This window comes from Myotis daubentonii, chromosome 21 (assembly GCF_963259705.1).
Source record: "Myotis daubentonii chromosome 21, mMyoDau2.1, whole genome shotgun sequence".
In the NCBI taxonomy this organism is placed as follows: domain Eukaryota; kingdom Metazoa; phylum Chordata; class Mammalia; order Chiroptera; family Vespertilionidae; genus Myotis; species Myotis daubentonii.
Window position 1 is genome coordinate 11029632 of NC_081860.1, and position 18006 is coordinate 11047637.

The window sequence follows — 18006 nt, forward strand, 5'->3', positions numbered from 1 at the left end:
CAGAGTCTAGAGTTTGGGGCTCTTGCCCACCCCCACCCTTTTAAATATATTTTTATTAATTTCAGAGAGGGAAAGAGAGGGAGATAGAAACATCATGATGACAGGGAATCATGGATCGGCTGCCTCCTGCACGCCCCTTACTGGGGATCAAGCCCGCAACCCGGGCATGTGCCCTGACCGGGATCGAACCTGGGACCTTTCAGTCCACAGGCTGACGCTCTATCCACTGAGCTAAACCAGCCAGGCTGGGGCTTCTGCCCTTTTAATACAAAGTTTAATGTTTCAGAATCAAGAGAAACAGGATTCCTTAGACACATTTATATTCATAAACACATCGGACTCCCACTCGCCCCACCTGGGTTCTCTGCTCCTGGGGGGACTCACCTGCACCGCCTTCAGCAGCCCCTGCACAGTCTGAAGGGGCAGGAGGGACAGGTAGTCGAAACTCTCTGAGACTCTGGAAGAACAGCTCTGAAGAAGTAGGGGCGAGTGCATGACGATGTTTGCAAGCAGCTCTGAAAAACAGAACCCGCTATGAGTCGACGCAAGTAGCTAAGGCTATTCCAAATAAAAGGAAAATTAAAACAGGGAAAGCAAGGTAATAAGTTTGTTTCCTTTCTCAAGTCAAATATACTGCAATACAGATTTCTACTGATGCTACTTATTTTTCTACGGTTACTGTCTGCTGCAATAGGACAAGACTAGAAAAATTACCTAAGAAAGAGACCCATTGTACTGCATGACAGGTAGCGCACAGTATCATCATCTTCCCAAGCTAAGTCAATAAACATCTAGGAACTTTGATTATCTGTAAGCATACGTATTATGATCCTATACGGAATAGACAAAAGCTCAAAACATGGTCTCGCTCCCTTCAAGAATTTTAATTCGGTTGGAAGTCAAGTAATTATATTTTAAAAGAATGAAAGAGGTGCCCTAACCAGTTTGGCTCAGTGGATAAAGCGTCGGCCTGCGGACTGAAGGGTCCTAGGTTCGATTCCGGTCAAGGGCATGTACCTGGGTTGCACGCACATCCCCAGTAGGGAGTGTGCAGGAGGCAGCTGATCCATGTTTCTCTCTCATCGATGTTTCTAACTCTCTATCCCTCTACCTTCCTCTCTGTAAAAAAATCAATAAAATAAACTTTTTTAAAAAAAGAAGAGGTAAATAACAAAATACCAAATAGCTAATAATCCTAACATAGCTTATTGCCTAGAACCGTGGTCGGCAAACTGCGGCTCGCCAGCCACATGCGGCTCTTTGGTCCTGTGAGTGTGGCTCTTCCACAAAATACCACGTGTGGGCGCGCACGTACAGTGCGATTGAAACTTCGTGGCCCATGCGCAGAAGTCGGTATTTTGTGGAAGAGCCACAATGAAGGGGCCAAAGAGCCACATGTGGCTCGCGAGCCGCGGTTTGCCAAGCCGCAGTTTGCTGACCACTGGCCTAGAAAGTTGTAAAAAAAAGAGATCATGCAGGATTTCAAAGAAAGAGACCATGGGTTGGCGTGCTTCCGCAGAGAGGAGAAAGCTAAGCCGGCTTCTGGACAATGGGCCACATTAGCGCACCACGAGCCACAAAGGCCAGCTACTCACAAGGGAAAAGCAGGGGGAGGCGCAGGAATGGACAGGGGACAGGGCGCACGTCTGTGCAGCGGGGGTGAAGCTTCCGAATAAATAAGTGAATAACTGAAGCTAATGCTGGATCAAATTGTCAGGAACTTTAACTGCAGGACCCAGAGCTGACAAGTTATTGCTGAGGGAATTCCCAAGTGATGGAGGGTGCGGTAGGAATACCCTCTGGTGGTGACGTGCAGGCTGCACTGCCGCGGAGAAGAGAAAGCAGGGGATGCCGGTTAGGAAGCTGAGGCAGCGGTCTACGTGCAAGGTCACAAGATGGGAACCAGGCAATGGATGGGGGTGATGGTGGGAAGTAACAGTATGAGGGAAAGGAGGGGAGAATTTAGCCCGGCCGGCATGGCTCAGTGGTTGAGCTGCAACCTCTGAACCAGGAGTTCGATTCCCGGTCAGGGGACATGCCCGGGTTGCAGTCTCGACCCCTAGTAGGGAGTGTGCAGGAGGCAGCAATCAATGATTCTCTCTCATCATTGATGTTTCTATCTCTTTCCCTCTCCCTTCCTCTCTGAAATATATATATATAAATATATATACTGAGTAGCCAGATTATTATGACCACCCCATCAGTACAATGACGTGAATTACTTATACAAATAATAATAAAACCTTGAGAGTACTTGTTTAGGAAGTTTTCAATATTCAGTATTTTTGGAAGTGTCAATGAAATACTGATGGGGTGGTCATAATGATCTGGTCACTTCGTGTGTGTGTGTGTGTGTGTGTGTGTGTGTGTGTGTGTGTATAAAGAATGGGAGAATTTAGATACAAGTGTATTTGAGAAGATAAAAAAGAATTCCAGCTTCTGGGACTTGGAGAGCCAGGCCTCAGATAATAGAAATAGTGGCAATAAAAAGGAGAATTTGTTTGAAGGAACATCTCTTGCATTTGCGATATAAAGGAGAATACTAAATGGAAACACCCAGCAGGAATGAAAGCAATGAACTACGGAAAGAGGGCAATCTAGACATGAAGATTTGGGAGCCGTACCCATGAAAACAACTGAAATCAGGAAAACAGGAATGACATGCATAAGCAAGAATACGTAAAAAGAGGAACAGACGTCTGCTTCCCACCATGATGGAGCAACAGTGAGCGGATTTTTCCTCCAACTTCAACAACAACAAAAAGGACCAATTATATCAAACAGCAATGTTCAGACACTAGATAAGAGCAGTGAGCCTTCTCACCGCCCCACCCACAGAGGGGGAAACCCGGAGTGACAGGAGCAGAGCTGAGGGTCAGGAAAGCCAGGCAGCTGGAGTTCACGGCAGAGGACCGGAGGGAGAGGGCTGCACAGGGTGAGCCCTGGAGACCTGCCAGGTACATGCCCTTGACCAGAATCGAACCCAGGACCCTTCGGTCTGCAGGCCAAGGCTCTATCCACTGAGCCAAACCGGCCAGGGCTGTTAATTTCTTTTTATCGTTAAATTTTTTCCCCTGATCAAACCATTATGACACTGAAATGAAAATATTCCTGAGCACTTTAACCACCTTTTCCAAGTTCCATACCTAAGAAATGGCTGATGGGAGAGGATGCTCTGGTAACAACCCTGTTAAGGACCTGCTCCAGAATTTCCTGTCTGATCATCTCATGGATCTAAAAAGAACAGAAGAACCAATAAAACATTCCTTGGTGACTTTGAGCTTATAATTGAATCCACGCATGTTAGGCAGAATGAAGGGCAGTGTGGATATGGGTAAAACTTCAGTGTTTATTTCAAAGACAGATACAATGAGAATCACCTGAAAGACTGGACCCCTGAATCCCACCCTCAAACGACCATGTTTAGGAACCTACAGAGATCCCTACAATGACCATGAACCTGAAGTGAAAATGTCGCTACATATAACGTTCAACATCAAACAGGAATGACTGCACTTGGGTATCCATTATACGCCGACACCCACATTGCTGACAGTATGCACATTTAATGTAAAATTCATAAGCCCATGACAGTGTCTGAAAACCTAAAAACACCTTCACCAGTGTCTGGAAGCACAATAGTTGCCTTAAAAAGGACTTAAGAATTTTAGTTAAATTTCTTCCCGGAACTGGGTTATTTGAGGTAGAGAGTAATAATGAGATTATTAGCAGTCAATTATATGCTCTAGAGATGCCCTGACAAAGCCAATATCTATCTGTGTGAAATCAAATGGAACCTCCCTAGTTTTAAAAAAGATTAAAAATGGGAACTATTAAAGGCTCTTATTCTTAGAATGCTTTTTAATCTGATTACTATTAATAAGTCATTTATATAATCTAACATACAACTCTCAAGGGCTATTCTATGACTTTCACTCCATAGTTCCAGATCAGGACACTAGATTAACATTTCAATTAGTATCAATAGCCCTAGCTGGTTTGGCTCAGTGGACAGAGCATCGGCCTGTGAACTGAAAGGTCCCAGGTTCGATTCCGGTCAAGGGCACATGACCGGGTTGTGGGCTCAATCCCCAGTGGGGGACTTGCAGGAGGCAGCCGATCCATGATTCTCTCTCATCATGGATGTTTCTCTTTCTCTCTCCCTCTTCCTTCCTCTCTGGAAAAAAAAATTTAGTATCAAATACTTTCAGCCCACACTTTTGGCATGTAGCCACATTTAACAACTGCATGTCAAGATGACTTAGATGCCCTGGCCAGTGTTGCTCAGTGACTAGAGTACCAGCCCTCACACCAAAGGGTCAGGGGTCCAATTCCCAGTCAAGAGCACAAACCTGAGCTATAGATTTGATCCCCAACCCTGCTGGGGGCGCATGCAGGAGGCAATTAATCCATGTGTCTAACATCAAAGTTTCTCTTTTTCTCTCTTACCATCCCTCCTCCCTTCCACTCTCTCTACAAAGCAATGGGAAAATATGCTAAGGTGAAGATTAAAAAAAGAAAAGAAAAACAAAGAAGACGACTTAGAGGAATCACTAGCAAAAGAACTTTTCTAGCTTCAGGTAAGATCTAGCTTTCGTTTTTCACTTGAAAAAAAATGTATTTTTCAGAGCTGATTCAGAAATTAAGACTGAGATGATAGTCATAATATCGTAATGAGTTTAAAAAAGGTAAATTCCCCATTTTGGTTCTTCAACAACAAACTAATAAGCATGATTCTTCAAGTCTGATATTCTACAGCAATGTAAAAGATTATTTTTTTGTATAAATAAATAGCATTAAAAAACACTCAGAAATGATTTACTGCTGGAGGAAACCATGGGAAAGCTAACATCTATTCATACTTCTAAAAAATTATCAGGGGTGGGGGCAGGCTAGAGGGAGTAATGGGGGAGGAAATGGGTCATATGTAATATTTTCAACAATAAAGATTTATTTTAAAAAAGAAATTATCAGAATGAATAAAAAACAGAATGAAAAACTCATACAAATAAAAGATGAGAAAGTATGTATTCCATTAAATTAGAACTGTGATGTGTCAATTACTACCCCAATCTGTTCCCGAAACTCCAATTTCCTGTCCTCCAAACTCCAGCAAACATCATGCCCCATTTATGATATCATTTAATGAAATCAGGAAGTGGTTGCCAAGCTGGAGTCTCACCTTAAAAGTCTCCAACAGGATGTCACCTCCCAGCTTACATGCATGCTGGTTTGGTGTTCTAGAAAGACCGGGGCTGCTTTCAATAGCTTGTCCGTCTACAATCTTCTTTGGCCCGTATGAATCCATTAAAATGAAACCAAACTGGACCAGGCCCTGGGTAACGTGATCCCAACTATGGACACTGCAAGAAAACAAAGCTTAGTTAAAAAAAAAAAAAAAAGCGTAGTGAAACACCTTACCCTTATCTTCGTTGCCATGTTACAGTTCCCAAACTTGATCCGATAACGATAACCAACCGCCTTCACCTGAACCATTCCTTCTCACGCATCCGTATGGTACACAGCATCCTTCTCCACCTTCTCCTTCAAGACCCGCCATGTCCCCACTTTATGCCAACAAGTGAGCCATGACAAGACAGCCCTGAGCTGACACGTGCGAGTAGAGGATCCTGGGCCTAGAGGCAGAGCGGCTCTCGGGGAGGATGGTGACACACGGGAGGATCTGGGGCCACACGCCTAGAAGATCAGCCCTCAGGACATCTCCCGCTATCAGATCAGAGCTAGACTGTGTTAAGTAGGTGCGGCCCTCTGAGACGAACTAATGGGGAACGCCAGAAACAGTAAGGAGACAAGCAATAATCACCAAATACAAGGGGGAAAAAAAGCCGTCTTGAAAGAGAAGCACCAGACTCACTGAATAGAACTAATATCTGAGGGAAAAGGTTACTGGAACACATGGGAGACTTTAAAAGTATAATGATTATCCTCAGAGAAACTCTCTATATATATAAACCTAAGCGACTGAACTACCGGTTGCTATGACGCGCACTGACCCCCAGGGAGCAGACGCTCAACGCAGGAGCTGCCCCCTGGTGGTCAGTGTGCTCCCACAGCCAACCTCCGCAGCCGGCCAACCTCCTGTGGTCCCTACTCCCGGCCAGCCAACCTCCCACCAGCTGGCCAGCCCCAATTGGGACTGGGCAAGACAGTCCCAATCGGCCTTGATCACCGGCCAGGCTGAGGGACCCCTCCTGTGCACGAATTTGTGCACTGGGCCTCTAGTAAGAATATAATAGCATGGCCCCAGCCGGTTTGGCTCAGTGGATAGAGTGTCGGCCTGCGGCCTGAAGGGTCCCAGGTTCGATTCTGGTCAAGGGCATGTACCTTGGTTGCAAGGCTCCTCCTGGGCCAGAGCCCTGGTCAGGGTGCGTGCAGGAGGCAACCAATCGATGTGCTTCTCTCACATCAATATTTCTCTCTGTTTTTCCCACTCTGCCTAAAAACCAATGGAAAAATATCCTCGGGTGAGGATTTAAAAAAAAAAAAAATACAATAGCATGAAACAAAAACAAACTGTTATAAAATAAACTGGGAATTTTGGAAATGAAAAATATGATTGCTGGAGTGAAAAACCCAACTGATGGACCAATGAGTAAAATGGAGAGAGCCGAAGAACAAATTAATTTGAAGAAAGAGTTAAGGGATTTTTGTAGAACTTCACATAAAAAGACCACAATATGAAAAGCATGAAAGAAAAATTGAGAAATATGGCACAGAGATCAAGAAAGTCCAATGGCTAATGGAAGAGAACAGAGAGAAAAGGGAAAGGGGTTACTCAAAGAAAATAAAAGGAAAAAAGTCAGCGTTTAGAGAAGACAGGAATTCTTACAGTGAAAGGGCACACCAATATCAAGCAGCAATAAGTTAACCCCTAGAGTGCCGGGAGCGCGATCACACTCCTCCTGTCTTTCGCCAAAAGTGCCGGGAGCGCTATCAAAGCTTTGAAATGGCATCTAGTTCTAAGTCTGCTTTTATTAGTGATGATGATATTGCTAAATGTGTCAATGTAGTAAAGGTTTCCTTAAGTTTTTGAATATGTAACTTCATTTACTTGCAATTCCTAATTTTTTTCCTAAACTGCTGTAAAATCAGCAAAAATGCCTTGGCAATTTTAGCATAGTCCCTAGGACAGTGATGGCGAACCTTTTGAGCTCGGCGTGTCAGCATTTTGAAAAACCCTAACTTAACTCTGGTGCCGTGTCACATATAGAAATTTTTTGATATTTGCAACCATAGTAAAACAAAGACTTATATCTTTTAAAATTTATTTTATATATTTAAATGCCATTTAACAAAGAAAAATCAACCAAAAAAATGAGTTCGCGTGTCACCTCTGACACGCGTGTCATAGGTTCGCCATCACTGCCCTAGGATATTGGTTGGCACTCAAAGGGTTAAAAGGGGACTTACACAAACATTAACTGTATTAAATGTCAGCAGTTTTCTCTGATGGGCCATAGGTATGGCATCACATTTTCTCACACCAAACACCTGAGGAACCTACTGGGGTGTGGTTCATGAACTCACCTGTTCTTTACCACTTCCAAGACCATGGATGAAACACAGGACCGATGAGGGACTAGATTCTGAAGAAATTTTGAGCCTTGGAGAAGCTGAAGATCCTTAAAGCTTTTAAAAACTGAAGCCTTTAAAAGGTCAAACACCTAATACAATGAAAGAAATAGGAAAATGAAGCAAAAAATGATGTTCCCTGCCACAGAATCTTAACCTTGTCACAGTTCCTACTTGCTGCTCTACTCTCAGATCCCCATGACAACTGTCTTCACTAGATGAGTACGACATAAAAATTATGACTTTCAGTGGGAACTTAAGAGACAGGCCTTCCCACAAGTAGAGAACACATGAGCAAAAAGGGCGAAGGATTTTATCCTTTCATCCTTGCAACTAACCTATTCACCATTATTTCAACGTGACCAGGGACAATTTCTTGGAAAGCTAATCCTACATAATAAAGAGGTAATATGCAAATTGACCATCACACACTGGCACAAGATGGCCACCACAAGAGGGCCTGCAGGGGAGGGCAGCTGTGGGCAACTGGGCCTGCAGGGAGGGCAGTTTGGGGCGATTGGGCTGGAAGGGGAAGGCAGTTGGGGGCATTCAGGCCGGCAGGCAGAAGTGGTTAGGGGCAATCAGGTAGGCAGGCAGGTGAGCAGTCAGGAACCAGCAGTCCCGGATTGTGAGAGGGATGTCTGACGGCAGTCGGATATCTCCCAAGGGGTCCCAGGTTGGCAAGGGTGCAGGCTGTTCTGTGGGACACCCCCCACCCGTGCACGAAATTCATGCACCAGGCCTCTAGTAGAACATAATAGACCATAACAGAACTGCTGAATACCCAGCCAAACTTCCCATCCTTGCTACCTGTACTGTGTGATGTTTCCATTTTTATTCACCTCTCTTACCAAACAATAGGAAATAGAGGTATAAAGCAAGTACCCGAAGAAAAGTCTTCAAGCAACCCCCAGTCAACAGTGTGGGCCTACCTGTCTTTTTTATTGTTGTTAATCCTCACCCGAGGATTCTTTTCCATAGAGAAAGTGGGAGAGACAGAGACAGACACACATCAACTGGTACCTCCTGCACAAAGCCCTGGGATCCAGACTCTTGACTGAAATTGAACCCAGGACCCTTCAGTCCGAGGACCGACGCTCTACCCACTAAGGCAAACTGGCTAGGGCCCTACATGTCTTGTAGAGGAATTTGCTGCTGGCAGAATTGAGGTGGAATTGTTTAGGAAAGAATAATAAAAAAAAAAAAATACAGGCTCTTGAACTCCGTATCAGCTATAGAAGAAACCAAAAAGTCATTAATAAATACCTGCTCCTCAAACCTTTGTATTCTTGCTACAGAGAGCAGGAGGGCAATGCTGAAGGGACATATATAATTATTACTGAAATCTCCTTGCTGTCCTGCCTAGAACAGATAAACAAAAAAGGAGTCAGTATTTACATCTTAAAAGTGTAACACAGCCTACTTAAAAAAAGGTCCTTAAATACATCAGAAACCTGTATGATGGAGCTAAAACTATAAAACTTTTGGAAGAAAACAGCAGAAAATCTTTAAGAACCTAAATTAGAAAATACCTTCTTATACACAATACCAAAAGCAAAATTATGTAAGAAAAAAATAGATATATTGGACATTATCAAAACTCAGAACTTTTCTGTGCTTCAAAAGACACCACTAAGAAAATTAAAAGACAAGCCACAAGGAAAAATATGTGCTACCTACATATACGATAAAGGGCTTATACCCAGAATATATGAAGAATTCTTCAAACTCAGTAATGACATACAATGAAAAAAAGAAATGGCTGCTACCAGGATGGGGCAAGGAATGTACAAAGTGAGCCTTGGATAGTTTATGCCATAAACATGCCCAAGGACTAAAGGGGTCAGAAGGACACATGAGCAAACTAGAAGGATCCAGGTGGCCAAATATGGGTCACGTTGAGAAATGCTTTGAGAAAAAAAAAAAAAAAAAAGAAATGCTTTGAGTACACTGTATTTAAAAAGGTTCATGGGTACGTACTAATATTCCCCCAAAAATTAGAAGGCAAAAGGAAGGCGCTTTTCACAGAAAAAGGGTAATCAATAATGCAGAAAAACCATTTTAATTTTCATTCTACCATTTTATAACTCCCAGCATAATTACTGATGTGGGCCAAGAATCCTTAGTACATAAAAAGACAAAAACTGCGTGTGAAAGCTGCTGAGGACAAGAACTGTCACATGATCTCAAATTATGATCCCATGGATGACTGTCAGATTATAAAGAAAACTGATGGCCATTGTCTTAAGCAGTAGACAGCCTGCTAACCATGAGCCTTCGGATGTAATGCCACGGCACAGAGGTTGGCAAACGACAGCCTGCAGGCCAAATCCAGCCTGTTTTTGTACAGCCCGTGAGCTACAACTTGTTTTTACGTTTTAAATGGCTGGGGGAGAAAAATATCAAAGGAAACTTTCATGATGTGTGAAAATTAAATAAAATTCAAATTTCAGTGGCTTTAGAGTTTCACTGGCTCATACATACTCATTCATTTATGTGTAAATCTAGGTCCCTGGTCGGCAGACCGCAGCTCGTGAGCCACATGTGGCTCTTTGGCCCCTTCAGTGTGGCTCTTCCACAAAATACCATGTGCAAGTGCACACGTACAGTGCGAATGAAACTTCGTGGCCCATGCACAGAAGTCGGTATTTTGTGGAAGAGCCGATATTTTGTGGAAGAGCCACACTGAAGGAGCCAAAGAGCCGCATGTGGCTTTTGAGCCACAGTTTGCCGACCACTGATCTAGGTGAAGGGTAGACAGATGTTTGTCCTGCTAAAGTATTTCAACTTTTCTGTGGGTTAAACATTTCAAAACAAAATGTTCGGGGAAAAATAGGTCCTTTATCTGCATACTACCTTTCTTTAAAAGAGTTTGGAATACATCTGATTTTTATCTTAGTACTTCACAAATATTTAATGAATGACTTAGTTTCACAAAACCTCATATTATACTAGAAATAGGCAATATCCCTAATTCATAAATGGGCAAATAGGTCAGTGTTGACGTTAACATAAGATACTAGTGGAGTTAAGATTAAAATTTCAGTTCCTTGCTGAACAGTTCTCATCTTCCTTTTTAATTTGTTTTTTGTTTTAATATATTTTTATTGATCTCAGAGAGGAAGAGAGAGATAGAAACATCAACGATGACAGAACCATGGATCGGCTGCCTCCTGCACGCCCCACACTGGGGGTCGAGCCTGCAACCCAGGCATGTGCCCTGACCAGGAATCGTCCCGTGACCTCCTGGTTCATAAGTCGAAGCTCAACCACTGAGCCACGCTGGCCGGGCTTTTTCATTTCAAAAACTAGAACATTTAAGGAATGGCTTTCACCAGTTAACTGCCACAATATTTTGAATTTAATTAAAAAAGATCCGCCACTTGCGTCATAGATGCTTATGGCATACAAATGGTTAAAACGGAACTCGCTTATCAATGTGGTGACGTCAAAGTCAAAAACAAGATCTACCAAGCATGTCAAACTTATGGCCCACCGGCCGCGAGTTTGACATGCTTGCTCTAGACCCAGGGTCATTCTGCAGTATTCCTCCTTGCTTCCTTCCTGTCATGAACTGGCATAGAAGAGGCCGGAGCTCAGACATCCCTGCTTCACAGAGATCCCGGGTCACCTCAAGAGTTTGCGCTACCTTTACGTGTTTCAGGAGTTCTCTGCCTAGTTCACAGTCCAAGGACATGGCAAACACAACGTGGAGAATAACGGTGCCTTCCACGTGACGAAGTTCACCTGACGGCACGGTGATAAGATCCAAGAGCCTGAAAGTCAACAGAAAAGTATGAGGAGACAGCAGGGCAGACGCCCCGGTGAACACGTGGGGCAACGCGGGCTGAACTCAGGGTCGCTGGGCGAAGGCAGCAAGCGCCGAGTCCACGGCCTCGTTCTCTGCTCCCTTTTGCAACAGAACTTCCTGAAGTGTCCACAGTCATTATTTCCACTTCTTGTCCTCTTCCCAGTTAAATACAATTCATTTAGGCTCTGTCCCCTCCCAATTCTCACCCCCAATGCCACTGGCTAGTATTGCAAGGGTTCCAAATGATCCCTCGGCTGCCAAAACCAATCATCGTCCCATATTAACGCCTCGGCCAATTCCACACAGCCAACACTTTTTTCTTGACATCCTTTCTTCTCTGAGGTTCTGGGGCATTGTCACAGGCCTCTGAGCAATTTTATTTTTTTTTTTGCTGGTTCACCCTCTATTTATTTATTAAATATTTTTATTCATTTCAGAGAGGAAGAGATAAAAACATCAATGATGAGAGAGAATCATGGATCGGCTGTCTCCTGCATGACCCACACTGAGGATTGAGCTCGCAACCTGGGCATGTGCCCTGACCGGAAATCGAACCGTGACCTGGTTCCCGGGTCGATGCTCAACCACTGAGCCACACCAGCTGGGCTCACCCTCCTTTTAAATGGTGGGATGCCTCTGGGCTCAGCACTGGGTTCCTTTCTCTTCTCCTCACGCTTTCCCTAGGTGACCCCATCTGGTCCCTTCCGACCTCTATCTGCACTCTGGCCTCTCCCTGTAACACCAGACTGCCCGCTAAACACCTCCGCATGGAATGCTAACCCACACCTCAACGCAACAGGGTCACGGCTGGGCTTATTTCCTCAGAAGCCTACTTTCCTGTCAGTCCTTCCTGAGTAACAAGATCACCTTCGCAGCCAAGTAACTACAAGTTACTCCACAGCCGAGGCAGTAGGCTGCAACAGGACCAAGAGTGTGAATTCTAGCCCTGGCTGAGTAGCTCACTTGGCTAGAGCATTGTCCCGATATACCAAGGTTGGGAGTTTGATCCCCAGCCCAGGCACATAAAAGAAGCAACTAATGAATGCATAAATAAATGGAAGAATAAATGGATATTCTCTTTCTCTCTCTCTCAAATAAATAAGTAAATTTAAAAAAGAGTGAATTCTACAGCCAAGCTGCCTGGATTCAAACCCAGCCCTGGCTAGAGAATCTTGGGAAATTCCTCAAGTTCTCGGTGCCTTGGTTTCCGCACCCAAAAGATAGAAACGAAATAAGGTTGTTGTGAGGTTTAAAGTGCTTAAACAGCACGTGGCACAGATAAGCACTTACAAATATTTGCTGTAAAAAAATCCCTTTTCAGACATGCCGTGCTGTCTCCTGCCTTTGTACTGTTTCACTAACTTAAAATGTTCTTTTCCCCGATCTACATATTGTGGCTCTTACCATGCAGTGAAAACAGCAGCTTCTCAGAGAGGGCTCCCTGACTACCCAATACAATGCTGCGATAGTGGCTATGCTGCCTCTATCACATCATCCATCTGAATTAGATGCACTCTCCACTCTACTGTTTTCCTCATTTTCTGTTCTCTTCTCACTAAAATTTAAGCTCCACGAGAGCAGGGGCCTTGCCTGACTGACTGGCTCACCGCTGTAGACCCAGGACGACACAGTTCCTGGCACAGAGGAGACACTTAATAATAAATAGCTTTTAAACTTACAACTTACAGAACAGTTACTGCTATTTTCCCAGAAAGGAGCAAATGCAAAGAGTTGAGGAGGCTGCACGGTTCTTTTAACTGTATTACTGGGCAGCTGGGAGAGGGTTAGGGAAGCTCTGGGCTCGGAGGTGAAGGCAGGGACCGGAAGGTTAGAGAACAGTGAAGTAACTACGATGCACAATGAGGAGATAGATCTGTAAAAGTGGTTTTGTTTCTAAACCGTATTACTCACTCGTCACCACTCTGTTCCTCTTTGTGCTGCTTATCTAGCTCGTTGAAGAACGCTATGATGCCTTCCAAAACCCTCTTTCTGCTCCCCTGGAAAAATACAAAACAGGCAAGATCAGCAAGTTGAACTTTTCAGCTTAAAGGCTTCTCAAGGATAAATTTAAATAAACAAATTACATCCCAGAGTCACAGTAAGAATTTATGAATACGGAATACTTTTGTGTTAAAATTGGGTTTAAAATACATCTTTTTTTAAAAAAATTTCCATTGAAACAGTCTAAGTGCCCATCAGCAGATGAGTGGATTAAAAAACTGGTACATCTACACAATGGAATACTACACTGCTATAAAAAAGGAACTTTACCATTTCCAACAGCATGGATGGACCTGGAGAGCATTATGCTAAGCAGAATAAGCCAGTCGGAGAAAGGTAAGTATCACATGATCTCACTCATTTGTGCAATATGATGAACACAGACTGCTGAATAAAAATGGATCCAAAGACAGAAAAGCACCAGACTGTCAAACCTCAGAGGGAAAGCAGGGGAGGGCGGGGCAGGAGAGGGGAGGGTTAGAGATCAACCAAAGGACTTGCATGCATGCATATTAGCATAACCAATGGACATATACACTAGGCAGTGGGAGCTTGTCCTGGGGGGTGAGAGTGAACAGGGAGGGATCGATGGGGAAAAAAGGGGACATATGTAATACTTTAAACCAGCGGTTGCCAACTAACTGGTGGTCCATGAGGCCCAAAAGGTTGGCGACCGCTGCTTTAAGCAATAAAGAAAGAAATTAATAAAAAAATAAAAATAAAAAGATAAAAATAAAGTTTCTATTGATTTTTTAAAAATATATTTTATTGATTTTTTACAGAGAGGAAGGTAGAGAGAGAGTTAGAAACATCGATGAGAAAGAAACATCGATCAGCCACCTCCAGCACATCTCCTACTGGGGATGTGCCCGCAACCCAGGTACATGCCCTTGACCGGAATCGAACCTGGGACCCTTCAGTCTGCAGGCCGACACTCTATCCACTGAGCCAAACCGGTTTTGGCATTGATTTTTTTTTAGAGGAAAGGAACGGAGAAATAAAAATATATCTTTTTAAAAAAATGTTTTTATTGATTTCAGAGGGAGGGAGAGAGAGAGAGAAACATCAATGATGAGAGAGAAATTGATCAGCTGCCTCCTGCACGCCCCACACTGGGGATGGAGCCCACAACCCTGGCATGTGCTCTGACCAGGAATCGAACCATGACCTCTGGTTCATGCATTGACACTCAACCACTGAACCACACCAGCTGGGCTAAAATACATCTTAACGCCAGACTTAAGGGGCCTATAACCCACCCTTTCTGAGATCTGTATTCCTTTTCCTACCACACACCAAACACTCTGACAAGCTGTTTTCCTGGGCTGAGGAGCAGGACCTTTTCACTAGATCAAATCACCGAACAGGGCATGAAAGCAACCATGGCCTAGTACAGTGATGGCAAACCTATGACACGCGTGTCAGAGGTGACACGCGAACTCATTGTTTTGGTTGATTTTTCTTTGTTAAATGGCATTTAAATATATAAAATAAATATCAAAAATATAAGTCTTTGCTTTACTATGGTTGCAGATATCAAAAAATTTCTATATGTGACACGGCACCAGAGTTAAGAGGGTTTTTCAAAATGCTGACACGCCGAGCTCAAAAGGTTCGCCATCACTGGCCTTGTAGGTACATCAGGGTAAGAATAAGCTGAAGGGCCCTGGCTGGACATCCCACTGGAGTTACAAAAGAAACAATGCAGCTCGGCCGGTGTGGCTCAGTGGTTGAGCGTCAACCTATGAACCAGGAGGTCACTGGTTCGATTCCCAGTCAGGGCACATTTCCGGGTTGTGGGCTCCATCCCCAGTGTGGGGTGTGCAGGAGACAGCCGATCCAGGATTCTTTCTCATCACTGATGTTTCTCTCTCTCCCCCTCTCCTTTCCTCTCTGAAATCAATAAAAATACTAAAAAGAAAAGGAAAGAAAAGGAAAGAGAAGAAAAGAAAAGGAACAATGCTGTCCTACCTTTGAGGAGAGAATGAGCAGCTGATAGACCAGAGGCGGTATTTCCTGCAGGCTCAGCTTGGAGAACATCTTGAACACTTTTCCCATCACGAGTTCCATCTCTTCTGCAGTCAGAGGCACATCCCTGTGGATGAAAGATGCTAAGGGCCAGAGCCGACTCACGCCACAGCCTAATGGGGGAGACACTGGAATATTATAATGCCCCTCTGCATTTTCTCCAGCAGAGAACCTTAAAGGAAACCAAGAACCTTACCTAAGCAAAGTCGCCTTGGAAAAAAATCATAAACTTATACGTTAAGAAAGCAAATAAAGCAAAAAAGAGAGAGTGGGGGGAAATGCTGTAACAGAAAATAGAGGTACCAACACTCTCACTGGGGAGAGGGTGGGGGTGAGCTGTTACATTTCAGCTGGTAGCAGGGGAGCTCACACGCAGGACAGAGGAGAAGAGGGCAGGGTGATGCTTACTTGAACATGGAGGCCAGCTGAACCACGTATCGCTGATCCCATCTGGTTAAAGATAATAACGAAGAAGATGTAAGTTCATCACATTTTAACTTATAAAATTAGGAAGGAGGGGGGAAAATTAGGGCCATTTCAGGTGTGATTTGGTGCCACTGGGAAACAAGATAAAAAAGATAACATGTAAAACTACGAAATACATGCTTTTAACCTAGCAGACTGGAAGTAATCAAAGTCTGATGATATTCAATGCTGGTGAGTTGTGGGAAAGAAACACTGCTCACCTGCTGTTTTAGGGAGTGTACACTGACACAGCCCTCCTGGGAAGACAAGACTCCCCGACTTTAAAGGTGCACATAATTCTCGGGCGAGGATTAAAAAAAAAAAAAAAATATATATATATATATATATATATGCACACACACACAAGCACAGGCCCACCCAAGTCTCTATTAGAAAGATACCCCCTCTGCATGCTTGTAACAGGTCACCCAGACATATATGTTCACTGCAGCACTTGTTATAATAGCAAAATGGTATTGATCGAATATTATTGGGGAGAAAAATCTAACAACTGGATATTAGCCAAATAGACTACTGTGGAACTATTAAAAAAAATGATGCAAAAAAAATGATGTAGTTTTGTAAACAGACATGAACAGAAGTGGGATATGAATAACACAATGTGTACTGAATAAGATCCTTTGTGTAATTCAAAACAAATGAATCAGCCCAGTGGCGTGGCTCAATGGTTGAGCGTCAGCCTATGAACCAGGAGGTCACAGTTCAATTCTCGGTCAGGGGTGTACAGAGGCAGCCAATCAGTGATTCTCTCTCGGCATTGATGTTTCTCTCTCTCCCTCTCCCTTCCTCTCTGAAATCAATAAAAATATATTTAAAAACAAATTAATCAATGGATAAATATATATGTGTGATATATATGCCTAATATCATTTACGTAAAAGATCTTATATAAGAAACTATAAAAGTGGTCATCTTGCCCTGACTGGTTTGGCTCAGTGGATAGAGCGCCGGCCTGCAGACTGAAGGGTCCCAGGTTCGATTCCGGTCAAGGGCATGTACCTTGGTTGCGGGCACATCCCCAGTAGGGGGTGTGCAGGAGGCAGCTGATCGATGTTTCTCTCTCATTGATGTTTCTAACTCTATCCCTCTTCCTTCCTCTCTGTAAAAAATCAATAAAATATATTAAAAAAAAAAAAGTGGTCATCTTTGGTTTAGATAATGTTGGATATTTCCTTCTGGTTCTTTTTAATATGCCTAACTATAATCATAGTTTTCTATAACTCAGTATCATTCTCTTTATATTTCACTGACTATACAGTGAAGGCTTTTCATCTTCGATTTATGTCTTTATACATTTTACTCTTAATGGGTATAAATTTCATGTCTCTATTATTTTATGATTAAGTTGATCACCAATGTCTTTGTTGAACATATCCATGTATGAGAATTTTCTTTTATGTTGGACTCTGTTCTCAGGGTAATTCCCATATTTCTGGGTTTGAAGATATAAACATCACTTACATATTCCACTCCCTCAAAAAAAAAATAAAAGATATAGCAGAAGGGCAATTTCCCCAGCCTTAAGGATCTTAGGACTCCAAAGAATACTGGTGGACTAAATTGCTGTGTTAAGATAGACAGTCAGCCGAACCGGTTTGGCTCAGTGGATAGAGCGTCGGCCTGCGGACTGGGGGGTCCCGGGTTCGGTTCCGGTCAAGGGCATGTACCTTGGTTGCGGGCACATCCCCAGTGGGGGGCGTGCAGGAGGCAGCTGATGGATCTCTCCCATCGATGTTTCTAACTCTCTATCCCTCTCCCGTCTTCTCTGTGAAAAATCAATAAAATATATTTTAAAAAAAAAAGATAGACAGTCAAATAAATGGAAATTATATGTATAATCTTAGAACAAAGAATGTAGTAAATAATCACTCAAAAATGCAACACAGCCTAAGTGGTTTTATACAAGTGCCACATTATAAATGAACTAAAACATTCAGTGATATGAATTCCTAAAACCAATGGGAATTCTTCCTTCTTCCTTCCTTTCTCTTCTTTCTTTCAATATATTTTTATTGATTTCAGAGAGGAAGGGAGAGGGAGAGAGAGACAGAAACATCAATGATGAGAGAATCAACCATTGGCTGCCT

The 18006-nt window shown here is 43.3% G+C and overlaps 1 protein-coding gene across 3 annotated transcripts in view; it reads right to left on the bottom strand.

Moving 5' to 3' along the window:
- FANCI (FA complementation group I) overlaps positions 1 to 18006 on the bottom strand; it is a 52686-nt gene that overhangs the window by 25545 nt on the left and 9135 nt on the right. For 2 of the 3 annotated variants that reach the window (XM_059678270.1, XM_059678269.1), the window contains exons 7-15: positions 15842 to 15883; positions 15377 to 15500; positions 13316 to 13401; positions 11243 to 11369; positions 8860 to 8955; positions 7549 to 7685; positions 5183 to 5363; positions 3147 to 3234; positions 385 to 515 (exon numbers count right to left, since the gene is read on the bottom strand). In XM_059678270.1, the coding sequence (XP_059534253.1) occupies positions 385 to 515; positions 3147 to 3234; positions 5183 to 5363; positions 7549 to 7685; positions 8860 to 8955; positions 11243 to 11369; positions 13316 to 13401; positions 15377 to 15500; positions 15842 to 15883 (1012 nt within the window). The remainder of the gene's footprint in view (positions 1 to 384; positions 516 to 3146; positions 3235 to 5182; positions 5364 to 7548; positions 7686 to 8859; positions 8956 to 11242; positions 11370 to 13315; positions 13402 to 15376; positions 15501 to 15841; positions 15884 to 18006) is intronic. The other variant, XM_059678271.1, reaches the window with a different exon arrangement.